Source organism: Lissotriton vulgaris, chromosome 7 (genome assembly GCF_964263255.1).
Source record: "Lissotriton vulgaris chromosome 7, aLisVul1.2, whole genome shotgun sequence".
In the NCBI taxonomy this organism is placed as follows: Eukaryota; Metazoa; Chordata; class Amphibia; order Caudata; family Salamandridae; genus Lissotriton; species Lissotriton vulgaris.
Window position 1 is genome coordinate 79,834,571 of NC_141695.1, and position 15,380 is coordinate 79,849,950.

Below are 15,380 nucleotides of genomic sequence, written 5' to 3' on the forward strand. Positions count from 1 at the left end.
CTACAATCACCATAAGGGTTGTCTGGACCAGTGCAGGGTCTCCACTTACATAAGTGTGCATCATATAGTGTGCCAGCCTCTTGCTAAATGTTTGCAAGGCATGTGTGGACAGTATAGTAAATTACGCTGAAATTAAATTTAATGCAGCGTCATATGTCTTTTACTGTAATTTATTTATTTATTTAAATACTGGGAACTTTTATACAACCTGAGGAGCCTATGATACAAATAGCAATACACAGGAATAACTATGATGTGCACATCTTAACCGCTTAACAGTGACACGAATTTTTCTGCGGTGCAGCGGTTTGATTAGGTGGGTTGGGCTGCGTCAGCCAACGGACGTGCGCAGCACTACGGAGGTAGTGCTCTTGACGGCTGTTGGCTGACAGAAGCAGTGAAGGGGTTAAATAAAAGTAAAGAAAGTGTCAATATAAAGGATTTAAAGATATTTAGGACACATTATTTGTGTCAGATGATATTTTGGACCACGATATTCATACATAAAACTGATTAAAACACAACTCTTTATGTAGGTTATATGATATAGGGTCATTTATATGGTTTGTTGCTTTATGATTGGAAATAGTGAGGTTAGCCACATATTTAAAGTCTAGTAGGGATTCACAGGTTTATTGATGTCAACATACTCAGCTTCAAACATGTGGTTTTGTATGATCTTCTAAGAGCACAGTGATGTTCAAAATTAGTCATGGAAGTGCTGTAACTCTAAGAGCATGCAGACATTACTAATTTCCTTGGTGTACCACAGAGTAGGACAAAGTCTTTGATAATCTCAGTTGGTTCATCATTATTATCATGCTCTTCATAGAAGCTGAGAAGGGTGTCTGTGAAGCAAACAAAACAATGATCAGATCTGATATTCAAAAAGTCATGAATCCAGAAATTCTTTGGTGTCATTAAATGGTAGTTTCAGACAAGGCCATAAGAATTGATGGTTTGATTGTTCAACAAGAAAGACGAGAAAGTGATAGTCAACTAGAATGCAGATCTTTTTCAAAATAAAAACGAGATTAAAACTGCCCTATTTAGTACATGCAAATTGCAGAAATATTAGGCCAGTCTCAAGCAGGATGGAATTAAAAACTGACAAGGGTTGCCTCTATGTAAGCTGAAACCTCCTGCAAAATATTATTGTTGCAATATCATAGGGAGTGTTGCAAGTGGATTCCAATTCCGCATTATGCCGAGATGTGTGCTTTTCAATCAACCATATTCAACCATTATTGTGAATGAATCTCCTTACCCGAGGCTCACTCTGAGTAATTTCATGGTAAATTGTGTTGTGCATTTTTACCACCAGTGTCTGCCTTTTAAGACAAGGCCACAGCGAGGCATCTAGAGCAAGGGACACTGAGTTGTTTACAAGTGAACACATGTGCAAACGCATACGCACACAGGTATACACTTCACGTAAGAGACTATAATTGTGTGTAGCCTGGCAGCTGCACACCAGTAGCCTAATATGGCAGTTTTAAACTGCAAATTTGACCTGTCAAAATACCCCTTTGGACAGCCCTAAACCTATCTTTCATATATTATTAAGTCTCCCATATGTAGGCCTTATTACCCATAAAGGAAGGGTGGAAATAAATGATGGACATGTACTTACAGTGACATTTTCCCAAAAATTATTTTCATTTTAGCCAAGGCTTGATGCTGCCATAACAAATCAATGGGCTACATTGGTACATTTATTAAATGCTAAAATCTTATTTGGTAGCAGCTAAAAAAATCCTTCTTAAACTCCTGTGAATTGCAATTTAAAGTCTCCTTTAACAGTGAGACCATATTAAAAAATATTATATTACAAAAGCAATTTTAGAAAGTTGCCAGTTGCTTGGGCTGGTAATGGCTCTTCCACTGGAGAATGCGTATTAGAACGGGACAGTGCACAAAAGGGCCTGGGTGTAAAGAAAGTGGGTCTTCCTCACAGAATGGCTGCGGAGGAATTAGGCCCTGCCCGGATTACACTTCAAAGGTCATCTCCCCAGCACACACATAGAGCCCTGACACCAGCCTTTTGTATTCCTAGCTGGCCGAGTGCCAAACCCAAGAAAGGGGGAAGGTTGAACCAATGGCCAAACCCCCGCCCACAAGCTGGACTGGGCATAAGTGGCCTCTCAGAATCTGGAACCTGAACTGTGGCAGCACAATGGACAACTGGAAGAAACCCCACTTACCAAATGGGCCTATGACTCGGTCTTCAACTGATCCCTGGACCAGTAGGAATCAGGGATGCTGCCCCCTTAAACTTCTTGAGGACCAGTTGGAGTTAAATCCACTGTTCCCTTAATTGCCCTGTAGGAAGGCAAGGAGGCCATGGGGTCTCTGAAGGGTACAGCCAAAGAGAAGGCTGGTGCAGGGATCCAGGGAAACCAGCTCCCCATAGAGTACAACCCTTTTGAGGTCAGAAGGCCTGCTGAAACTTCTCCTTGTGGCTAGAGCTCATCACCAGTCATAATAAGATAATTGAAATTGCTCCATTGGCCTGACGTTATGAAAGGACTAAAACTTGAAGACCTTTGGAGCAATGGAGCATGTGGGGCTCTCCCACAATTCTGTTCAAAAGTTTTCCGGGGAGGGCCAATTTCCCAGGGGATGACACAACACATTTTATTACAGCTCCTCCATAGACTTCCTTTGGACCCAGAGACCATGGCCATCATGCAGGTGCAAATTCTAGTGGGCTTGGGACCCCGTGCCACCACTCAGAACCTCCTTCTGTGAGAGCAGTTGAATGAGTGCCAGTTCCCTCCTGCACACTCCCAGAGCACATGCGTGTGATACTGTCAGGGCAATCAGAAGTGGGTTCCCATCATTCTATCTGCACCTCGGTGTCCAGTGAGCTCTGACACCAAGGAATAAAACAAGAAACAAACAAAAACAGAAAGAAATGAACCATGAAGCCACTTACAGGAGCAGTGCAGCTCTCCTGAACAGAGCAAGAGAGACACTACTTGATCATTCACTACTACCTCTCTTGGAGCGGACCACAAGTGCCAGCAGGGCTTATTTTAAATATTTTTTATTCCTTGTGGCAGCACCAGGAAGGAAGATGCACCGCCAACGGAGTTATTGAATGTTATGGGGGGTGGGGGGGTTGCTGAAGTTGCTGCAGCCCCCCACGTGGGAACTTGAAAACTGACCCTAAGTTTATGGGGTCTTGAAATATTTTCCCATTATTTCAAAACACATCTAAGGCTGAAACGTTTGTTCAGCATTTTAGGAGTGTGGTGATCCCTAATGGTTGGTTTTATGGCTGCATGTTGGCATGCACCCACAAGGTGTTAATGAAAGACTTAGGCACATGTAATGTTAATTTTTAATGATTTATTAAGTTTATTAGCAGTATATTGGTAAGAATGGTTTTGACAACATTGTAATTATTTATTGACAACAATGAATGCATTTACACAGGGTAATTTATTTCACTGTTAGGAACTTCTATTCTGACCTAGTTACCATGGAAGGATATCTCAACAGCTTATGATCAACGAGATTATGATCTGCCATTAACTTAGGGACATTCAAGATATCCACAAGATATACATGGCTGTCAAAGAGGCACAGATCAAAGTTGACTCCTTAATTGCTGCTGTCATTGCAGCTTTTACATTAAAGGGGCACAGATCAACATTCATCTCAGTCAACATAAAACAAAATAGAACATTTCATCCCCATCACAGATGTCAAACATTTGGTCAATATCACCTCCATATGTAAATTCATTCAACGTCACAAGCTGGAATAACCTCTCTACATGCTTCTCCCAAAAAGGGACAAAGGAAAGAGACAAGTTTCATTCCATTTGGCTGTTTAAGGACAGAATAATCTCCGGCCCTTTACCTTTGCCTTATTGGCCCACTAGGACAATATACTGCAGTGCAGATATCTTTGTGGCCCCTAGATCATTCTCCACCTGAGAATACCCCAAAGGAAACCTCTACAGATAAAATAATTGTGAATACAACATCCCACCGAAGATCTCTAAAGAGCCGAATTGCTTTGTTCAAGGCTTCCCTTCAACCAGCGAACTCCCAAATCTCCAATACAATTTCCACTTATGTATAGTCACTGGATGATATCCTCTGTTTCCATCAAATACTTTCAAAAGGGGCAGAAAAACTAAATATTTCTTAAGAGACGCCCTAAATAAAGATGTCCATAATATTAGAGACTCTTCAAATGAAGGCAGTTCCCAAATGTTTACTACCTCTGGTTCATGGTCTCCTAGAGAAAGTGGAAGGCAAGTGTCTGACTCTGGCCATTGTGATGTTGGTAACACCAGGCCTAAAAAGAAGTACAGGTCGCCTCAACAAAACCCAGAGTTCCTCATGGTAGATCCTAGTCCTGACTCATTTATCATATTTACAGTGAGACATAAACATGTATCAGGCCCAGAAGAGGCTGCTCTACAAGAAATAGAAAGTGAGTGGCTTGACCAAGGAAAGAAAATGATGTGTGGCACAGTGTAGACATATATAAAGAACACCAGTGCTGCAAACAGAGGGGCATATTATCAAGGATGGCGATAGTGAATTATCGCCACTTTAGCGGCCGTTTTCGGCCGCTAAGCGGCGATAATTCTATCGCCCTATTAGTAAGCTCTCACTAACAGCAGTTAGCGACAGCTTGTAGGCGATAGCCAGCGGTTTTGGGCCGGCTTTGCATGTCAGCAATATTTATCGCTAATGACATGCAAAGTGGGCGTACCCAACCTGTTAGCGACTGATAGCAGTCGCTAACGTCGCTATCGCCTATTAGCAAGACAGGCTAAGCACGAATATCTCCAAAAACTAACACCTGCTCAGACCAGTTCTTAGCCATGTTATCCAATCAGAGGTGGATAACATGGATAAGAGCAAATCGTCACTAATGCGTGAATATCCCTGTATTCTCAGCTATATTCACGCATTTCGTTGCTATCGCTGGAAAATGTATCGCTTTGGAGATAAACTTTGCTAATAGCACGTTATCTCAGCGATAAATTCTGGCGATGCTCAGCGATAAAAAAAATCGTTGCTAAGCCTATTTAGCGATAAATATCGCTACGTGTTGGCAATATGCCGCAGAATTCCTTAGAAATACCTATAAATGGGTCCCTGATCTCAAACAAGGTCATTAGTGCTGCAGTGGACTCCACTAAACTCACATCTATGGATTACTGCCATTGCATCTCCCGTAAAAGATCTCAGGGGTGAAACATCCACTCTCAGTGCTCTGTCTTCCCAATTCAGTCTTCTCCCAGGACAGTATCAAAGAGCAAGACATTTGTCACTGCCCATCTAAGAAAGAAAAGAATATTTGTTAATCTGTACTTGGATAACTGACTACTGAAAGCAGACTCTCAGGAAAAGCTGGCTCAAGACTTTGAAAGCACTGCCAGAGTGTTAAATAAACTAGTCTTACATATCATGCACAAGCCTATCAGAACACCAGCCCTACATTTCACATAAATGGGTCAAAAATACAAAAACAAAAAAGTGTATCTTTCGAGAGTTACATCAGTCTTGAAGACCTGCATGGAATTTGAGAAAAACATACATTCTAGTTCTTAACTGGTTGCTTCTGTCCCTAGGTCCATGATATACTTCATATTCATTGTCCTGAAAACAACACAGTTTATGATTGGCCTTCAAAGGTGTCTCAACGATCTGTGGTCCCAGAAGTATGATAATTGCAAAGACTGGCTATTCCACACAATCCAGCATGCATATGTGGAAAGAAGTATTCTTCCTAAAGGAAATTCTAAGACAGATCATACTGACAGATGCATTAATGTCAAGATTTGAAACCCTTGTAAATCATCTGAAATTCTGAGATCTTTGATCTGCTAAGAATAAGGAATACCATATACATCTTTTAGAACTGAAGGTGGTACACCTTGCCCTCAAAGCATTTCTACCCTCTCGGGTTCAGAAACCATCATGACTCAAATGGACAACACCACCAGCATGTATTACACCAACAACCAAGGGAGAACAAGATTAGGACAGTTATCTATTCGACCACAAAGTGGGCACTGGACATTGGCCAGAGAGATTGTGCTAACAGCAATTAACATGCCAGCAACTGAGAACCAATAACCAGAATTTCTTTGTCGATGTCACAAGGAAAGCACAAATAGAACCTGAGTGACAAAGTCATAGGAATTGTTTTTTGAAAATGGTGTTTCCAACATTATACTTATTGTCAAGGCAAAAAGTAATGAAAAGCAGAGGACGGGACACCTGAACGGAGCTCAATGACCAATGCCTTGTTTGTCAATTGGTCAACATTTGTTTATGCTTTTATTCTGATCTCACACATTCCATCAGTGATTGTGAAAATATGCAAAATCATGAAAACAATTGTCAACATAGTGTCAGATTGGCTCAGACAGTAGTGGTACCTGAACCTTCTGGATCTGTCAATCATACAGCACAGAATGCTACCTTTCAGAGTAGATATTCTAACCAGACTTCATGGCCAATCCAACAACAAAGCCTACAGTCCTTGAATTTTGCATGGCTCCTGTAGTCAGACAATATGAATATCTACATCATATCCAAGAGTCTTTGGAGATGTCTAAAGAAGGAAAATGTTTATCAACAAATCATGCTGTGCACTAAACCAGTAGAAACTGAACATATTGTGTCACAGGAATGGGTCACAATTCTATTTCTTGTCAAGGCAAAGTTCTACTATCGTACTTGCTCTATGTAGCCAAATCAAAACTACAAACCTCTTCTATAAAATCCACCTGTCTGACACAACAGCTTATAGAAAGTCAACACATCAAGTTTCTTTAAAATTCCAGCAATTAATGATTTTCAAAAACAACTGAAGCTGTTCTTTCCATCACTGAAACAGCCAATTCCTCTTTATGAGCCCATTCATACAGCAAGTTTGGATGCAGTGTTTGATGGCAAACACCTTCATGGGGCTTTCAGACTAACAAAACGAGTCAGGGGGGCCAACTGCACAGAAATAGAGACCAGCATGTGAACCTCTGCTCAGTATGCATTGTTTGTAGCAACTGTTCCTTTCCAGGCACTGAAAACAACATGCCCATTCTATGACAGACTCAGCTGGTACACTTAGCGTTTTATTCATGAGCCCGCTGTGCCAACAGAGCTTCTCTTTTTGTGTCACTTTGGTGAGTCAAATTACAAAATCAAATATATGAGGCCATGCAAAGTCACTAACCATTGCTTTGAATGGCGTCATAGATATGGCAGAAGGCAAGACATCGCAAATTGGTAAATTGCCTTACTCTGCACTCAGGAGGCATCCCATAGGCATTGCAGTGGGATTTCCCTTGCAACACCCATGGATTTTGCCACTGCCCCATATTTACAAGATCATGTAAACCTGAGGAAGCTCCAAATCGTATGCCTCCAAGGTGAGGCGTAACGAGAAACATATTTATTTCTCCTTCTTCATTGTTTCCTTTCCTTGTAGGAAAGTGCCCTTTTCTGGACCAGAACAATCCTGCCAGCAACACAGGCAACCTTTTACCAAGGTGCAAGGGTGCCTGCATTAGAGCTAGGCAGCTGAACAGCACCAGCGGAAGGAGCAAGGACAGGAATGCTCCATAGTGCATAAATATGATGCATTCCTTCTCTTTCACTTTGGCTTAGGGCAGCGCATCAAGAAGATTTGCTGCACTGCCCTATGCCAAATCCCAATAAACGAGGGCTCCAGTATGGTAGAATCTCTGGAGCAAATCTGAGCCATACTCCCCACTGCATATTCATAATTTGCCTTCATCCCCAGGCATCATCATCAGTGTTGAATTCCACATTTATCTACAGTGAGCACATAAAAATTGGTATATATATATTCAAACATAATACATAATCCTAAGCCCTTCCACATGGTTGAGAATGAGTCCACTTTCTTTTGCTATGTATAGTCATCTAACGCTATCCAAATAGGTGAAAATTTTATAAATATCAACTCGCACAACATAATCATGCATGGAATAGTGCAGAATACAGACCATGATTCTGAAAATAAAAGTAACCTTTCTTTCTATTCAATTACAGGGTGATGAGTTGGTGGTGGAATGCACCTACAACACAATGAAACGTTCCAACGTGACATTTGTAAGTTGAAAATATGCTTTCATTCACTAATTTCAAATTGCTTTGAGACAATACTTACCTATTTGGGTTCCTTCAACTACTAACTTTATCTCTCTTCTCTTGCTGGAAGAAAAGAAAAATAGTGTCAATGCCATACAGTGCATTCCTGGCGTGTTGCACAATGGGTTGCCTAGCGCCAACAAAGATACCCTTGCACCATTTTGAAAGGAGACCTTTATTGCATGCAGGAAGGTTTTTTGACAGGATGGGACACCATCCTGCACAAAGACAATCTAGAGAGGCATTTTCCTTTTTCAGTGTGCTGCAGAATGCAGCACACACAGAAAGAGGAAGTTATGAAGAGAAATGAAGATATTTCTCCTTGTTAGGCTTCTCTTGGTGAGACATAGCTTTATGGTGCTGTCCTAGATTTACAAGGTATTTTACATCTGGAAATTCATTAAAAACCATGGGAGTTGCATTGGAACACCCACACACTCAATCATTCAATCAATCAAGGTGTTTGTTAAGCGCGCCTACTCACCCGTAAGGGTCTCAGGGCGCTGGAAGGGGTGTGTGCAGGTTCCAGTCCATCAAGGAGGGGATCTGTCGAAGAGCCAGGTTTTTAGGTTTCTCTTGAAGATGAGGAGCGACGTTGTCTGTCTGAGGTAGAGTGGAAAGGCGTTCCAGGGTCTGAGTGCGAGGAAGGAGAAGGGCAGCCTCCCGATCTGGTCTTTCTGGTGCGCTGGATCATGACGTAGGAGAGCTTGGCTGATTGTAGGGTTCTTTGGGGTGTGTGGAAGTTGATGCGCTGGTTGAAATATACTGGTCCAGTGTTGTGGAGGTCTTTGTGTGCGTGTGTGAGGATCTTGAAGGTGATTCTAGCCTCGATGGGGAGCCAGTGGAGTGTGCACAGGTCCTGGCAGATGTGGCAGTGTCTTGGCAGGTTGAGGACCAGTTTGGGGTGGCATTCTGGATGTTTTGTAGCTTGCGGTGAGGTTTTTGTTTATTTCAGCATAGAGGGCATTGCTGTAGTCGAGTCTGCTGGTGAAGTGGGCGTGAGTGATGGTCTTTCTGTGCTCGAGGGAGATCCATTTGAAGGTCTTACGTAGGAGGGTGTGGAAGCAGGAGGATGCAACAGAGTTGATACGGTGCTCCATTTTGAGCTCAGAGTCCAAGCCGATTCCAAGGTTGCCTGCATGGTCCATGGGGGTGGGTGGGCTTCCAAGGGCGGGGGGCCACAAGGTGTCGTTCCAGTCATTGGTCTTAGGGCCCATGATGAGTGCTTCTGTTTTGTCGGTGTTGAGTTGTAGGCAGCTGCTTTTCATCCATTTGGTGACGGCTTCCATTCCTTCTTGAGAGTTGTGTCTGGCAGTGTTGGGTTAATTGGATAAGGAGAGGATGAGTTGGGTGTTGTCTGCAAACGACACAATGTTGAGTCATAGGTTCTTACGATGGGGGCGAGCTGAGCCATGTAGATGTTGAAGAGCATGGGGCCGAGGGAGGACCTCTGGGGGACTTGGCAGGTGGTTGGGGTAGGGTCTGAGAGAAAAGAGGGGAGTCTGACCTGCTGCGTTCGGCCAGAGTAGAAGGAGTGGATCCAGTCGAGGGCCTTGCCCCAGATTCCTGCATCATGGAGTCTGGGTATTAGGGTGCGGTGAGAGACTGTGTTGAACGCCGCTGAGAGGTCGAGGAGGATGAGGGCTACTGTTTCTCCTCTGTCCAGTAGGGAGCAGATGTCATCTGTTGCAGTGAGGAGGGTGGTTTCTGTGCTGTGTTTTTTTCTGAAGCTGGATTGGGAGGAGTCAAGGATGTTGTGCTCTAAGATGAGGGTGGGGAGTTGACTTTCACTGGGAACGGGAGCAGGGAGATGGGTCTGTAGTTCTTGAGGTCGTTGGGGACCGCTGAGGGCTTCCTCAGGTGGGGGTTGATCTTGGCGTGTTTCCAGTTGTCAGGTAATGAAGTATTCATCAGCGAGTGGTTGATGGTGTGGCGGAGCATAGGTGCAATGGCGTTGGTGGCTCTGTTGAAGATGTGGTGGGAGCAGGGGTCCCTGGGGGTCCGGGGTAGATTGACTTTGGTGGTGAGGGCTGTCCAGATGTTATTCGTTAGCTTCAGCATGTCGGGTGGCTGGTGAGGGTTCAGTGTGTTGGTTATCTTCGTCGAAGTTGTTGTAGATGTTCTTGATTGTGTGGTTGTGCCTATGGAAGGCCTACACAGGGCAGAGTAACACAATGCAGAGATTTGCCCTGTTATTCATTATTCCAGATTTGTGGAGCCACTCAAAGACATGCAATAATCTGACTTAAGGTATGTGTCACTCTTGCACCATGTTATGTGGTGCTTGCATATTTTATTCATATCACAACTAGCTCAAACAACAAAAGCTGTAGGCTAACATCTTAGTTTCAATTTGTTAAAGTCTGAGCTTTAAGAAAAATTAACAAGGAAAGCAATTTTGATTAGTCATGCCCTTGAAAAAAAATCCTAAATACTCAAATGTTTACTCCACTGAAAAATTCCTGGGAAAGCATGCTTTTGTGTCTGACATCATCATTGTGTGAGGAGTCCCTGCATCTTAGATAACAAGTAGTACTTCAGCCAATTCAATTCCAGCTTAACATTCCTGAAGAAATATCTGCGATCTCTTTTAACAATATATTAGTGTTTTTGCTATATCATTATTGTCCTTATTGTTATTATTATTAGTAAAATTCATATTAATATTATTGTCATTGTTGTTATGATGTCACTTCCCTCTAGATTTTGATCTGATCATAAACAAGTCTACGAATGTAGTAGAGACTTAAAAGGAACTATTTTCAACTATTGAGTGACAATATGTGGGCCTGATTCACAAAAGTAAGCTTACACTTTTGCTATTCACAGACACATTTAAGAGTAGTATATTTATGACTATCCTATCCTTTTATGTGCAGTCTCTGCCACAAAAGCAGAGACTCCACAGTTGTTAATATACTACTTGTAAAATTATCTTCTGAGAAGCAAAAATTGTAACTTACAAAAAAGTGTAAATTTCCCTTTGTCAATCGGGCCTTGTGAATATTCTTGTAATCAAAAGAAAACCCTAATATACCAGAATACACCTGTATTTAACCAATGCAGAGGGTCCTGCTTACCATCATGGCACCAAGAGTAGACCGTCCTAATCCTTTCCACTTCGTGAAAGCAGGATAACCATTTAAAAATGTATATATATATAAGCAAAGAATGAATTCCTTAAAGTTGTAGAACAGCTCACTGGATGGAGTTCCATTAACACTTTCACACTAGACAAGTATTAGCACTCCTAAAGGGTGATCTAGATAACACACCACATATTCCTTTCCAATATTACTCCACTTTGGCCAGAAAGCGTCTCATTATATACAAGCATCAGTTATGTTCTCCAAAAAGATTAGGATCATGTAAACGTATATTTCTTAACCACGAAAATATAATGATGCCATTTTCATAGAAAATAAAAACTGCCTGGTGTCTCTCAACCTTTACAATGAGTTATGGTCAAGTTGAGAGGAGTGTTAAAGGGGACAGACCTGTCTCCCACCTCCTCTGCAGTTGTTTTTACAGTCTGATCTCATGAAACCAACATCAAATGAGACATTTAAATATGAGTATTTTACAATGATTTGATTTCTAATTTCTGAAAAAGAAAGAAAGAAAGAAAGAAAGAAAGAAAGAAAGAAAGAAAGAAAGAAAGAAAGAAAGAAAGAAAGAAAGAAAGAAAGAAAGAAAGAAAGACCACAATAAGATGTACAATGGGACATTTGGAGAAAGTGTTCAGCTCAGAATTTAGCGTTCTGTTTCATACAATCACACCATATGCCCTCCATTAACCCCTTTCTTCCATTCCTGATAACTTTTGGCCTTGTGACTTTATTCTCTGCCATTGTGTAGGCTTTTACCCACTGGTGGCACCTGGACGTTTTCAGAAAACATTCAGGCACTCACCAGCTGCCTGCCTTCTACCAGTTCACATTCATTATACTGGTGAACTATCTACAGAAATACCACCAGGTGCTCACCTGTTCTACTTTCCTAAGATATAATGATTTTTATCTTGTCCTACCTTAGCTCTTTGCCAGTGTTTGGGTCGTCCCCTGAAGGCATACCAAGGACTTGACACCTTTTCCATTTCTTCCATGCATGCCACAAAATGCCAGTCAGTACAAGGTATTTGCACCACCAGAAATCAAAACTGGAAATCAGGTTTTCACATCATACATGTAACATTTGCTGGATTAAACCTGTGGGAGTTAAGGGCGTGTGTCCATATTCACAAATAATGTATCACTGATAAACATTCAAACCAGAAGAGGTTGGTCAATACACATTCAGACTCAATGTCACCTGTCAGGTACAATAGATTTTGCTGTCAATGTGGTTAACATGAAGTAACCTTAGAGAGCAATAGTTCAATGTTAGCCAGATGGTGAAGCTCTTGTTCTTCATTCCTGCTGCTTGGTAGTGAGTTGTAAAGTCCCACTCAAGTATATCAATGGTATGAAGGGGCCTGTGTTGTCACATGCCGTCTAGCAATAATGGATGAATAGATAGGTAGAGAGCAGGAAAGGTACACTGTTGTTCTATCAAAAGTGAATTTGCTCTGATTTCTATTACAAAGTAGTGTATGGTATAAAGAAGTGATGCCGGTCCTGGATTCATATTGGCAAAGTGAAGCATGGATAACAACAAAGAAAAGGCAACCAATCCTCATCATGGGAATCTCAGGCAAGATTTGACTGAGGCAAACTGAAGTTCCAAGGGGAAGTAGATAGCCAAAATTACTCACAGGTTTCTGACACTTGAGGAAGATGTGGCTGACCTATGCTTTTGTTGGCACTGAGTTTGATTGAGTTGGTTCAGATTGTTCAGTATACGATTGACGACAGTGACTAACAGTTGATATCAGAGGATTACTCCAGTCTTAGGAAGATTTGGGTGATTTTAGGATGATTTGGGTGTTGTCAGCATACTTGTAAAAGGTAAGGCCAGAGGAATATATTACCTTTGAAAATGAACAAATGTAAGCTTTAAACATCAGAGATGCTATTGTGCAGTTTTGTGGAAGACCTAAATTTTATGTGCACCAGTGGAAATGAGCATAATAGGGGGAAGACAATCTCAACCTAACCTGATAGTAAGGAGGTGATCCATTTAGGAGCTTTTCTTTGAATGTTCATTTGATCTAGCTTGCACTTCAGTTTTTGGGAGTTACCCGCTTATTATATGTGAATCAGGAGACTGATCAGATTTAACTGGTTCTAAATTTTCATGAAATATTGAGACATTCCCTGTTTAAAAAAAAGTCATTGTCAGCGAAGATTAAATTATATTAAGACCAACAAGTATAGTTATCGCTACTGTACACCTTCAATTATAAGTGAGGTTGCAGAAGAATACCTATGTATAAATAAGATTAAGAGTTGTGTGCAAAACACTAGGAATCCCACACAGGGTGCTACAGTGACCTTAAAAAAAAAAGCAACATTTTATACCAAATGTTAGGCAGATTGGATGAAGCTACACAATGTTATCAATGAGTGTGAGTGAATGCCACTTGGTTATGGTGTTGTGTCACACAGGCATATTATATGTATTTAAGATGGTTTGTCCAAGTGATCAACCATTTACATGTTGACATGTGGTGCAAAAAACAGTACTCTGTATGTGGCCATGCACCTTCCATTTTGAAGGCTATATCTTATCACTTGGTGTAGAGGGAGAATCATATCACTCATGTTGCATTCCGCAGTAGTCTCTGCCCTGACTAACTTGCTTTGACATGTTTTGTGTTACTCCAGGGTGGTCTTAGCACAACTGATGAGATGTGCGTCACTTTCCTGTATTACTATCCCAGGAACATAATTGCTCACTGCTCAAGCAACATAGATTCCAAAGGGCTGTCATCTACTCTTGGCTTTGATGTGAACAGGTATGTATAATTTCTAATTTCCTTGTGATGTAGATTACCAATGGAGTCTTCTCTGTTTGAGTATCTTCCAAAGGTGACATAACTTACTTTCATGATGTTTTTGCTGATTACTGTTTTGTTCCTATTATGACACTGTCATCTTTGACCTCCCTGACATTTGAATTTATGCATTAGAGAGGTTCATCTGACATATGTTGCCCTCTGTATCAGGCCTCTTCAAACCAAGTCAACTTTGTCTAACGATGGCTTCTGGAAAAGTCGCTTCTCCCCATTTGCCATAAAAATAGAATCTTCTTGATAAAAATCATTTACTCAAGATCTGTTTCTCAAACAGATTATAATATTGTGTCAGTGGCTTATAGTCCATATGCTACAGCTCCCTTTTAGTTTCTACATAAAAAGGAGAGCGAAAAACATGATTCTGTGAGAAAAAAGTCTCTGGCACCTCAACTTTGTCTATAAAGGCTGATGATACTATTGCTCTTCTAGACAGCAATGGTTGTACTCTGTGAGATTATGACAACAGTGTATTGAAGATATACCCCAGAATAGATAAGCTGACTTCCAGAAGATATTTATAGAGTTCATGATGGTCTTGAAAAAAACAATATGAGATGCAGCAGCCTTTGCCACATCTTATTTGCTCTAGCTTACAGGCATATACACATAGAACTGACAACTCATTTTATATCTGCCAATCTCAGGTACAACATTGTTGACAGTGATGCTGATGAGAAAATGCAGCAAATTGCACATACCATTAGAGTTTTAGACCTTCAGAAAGTGAAGGAATAATGAAGATCGCAGGACAGGCTGCAAAGCAGCATTAGAGATCTCTTATCTAACAACATGTTGGGATCACTCAATATCATCCTCAGCATTAGCACAGACAAACACATGTGTAAATGCATTCTAGCAAAGGAAGAGGAGAACCTCCAACTATTGCAGCTGACAGGAGCTTAGTGATGCCTCTTCCCTTTCCCTCTTCCGACAGCCACCCTTCTAGGGAGTTGTATATCCCAGCATATGTCTGCCTGGTAAAACATCACAAGAGCTAGATGTGTGCCTAATGTAGTGCTGAGTGACTGTTGTATGAAATTCAAGAATTCGCCGCAAGCAGTACCTCCATGAAGATCTGTTCATTTCCATCAGGAGGAGCAGAGAAAGGATGTTGACATCCTCTTGACAAGGCAGGCAGTGGAAGATTTCTACATCATTGAAAGTGAAAGGACATTTAATGCTGCTACTATCTGGTTTGGCCCAAGTACTAGTTTAAATTCATTAATGATCTAAAAGTAGAAGAAAAATGGATCAAAAAGAAAAAATCAGAA

General features: G+C 41.3%; 1 protein-coding gene across 1 annotated transcript in view; it reads left to right on the forward strand.

Moving 5' to 3' along the window:
• Positions 1-15,380, forward strand: part of LOC147700823 (putative DBH-like monooxygenase protein 2) — a 173,375-nt gene that overhangs the window by 115,886 nt on the left and 42,109 nt on the right. The window contains exons 10-11 of the mRNA XM_086929743.1: positions 8,055-8,114; positions 13,919-14,049. Coding sequence (XP_086785869.1) covers positions 8,055-8,114; positions 13,919-14,049 — 191 coding nt within the window. The remainder of the gene's footprint in view (positions 1-8,054; positions 8,115-13,918; positions 14,050-15,380) is intronic.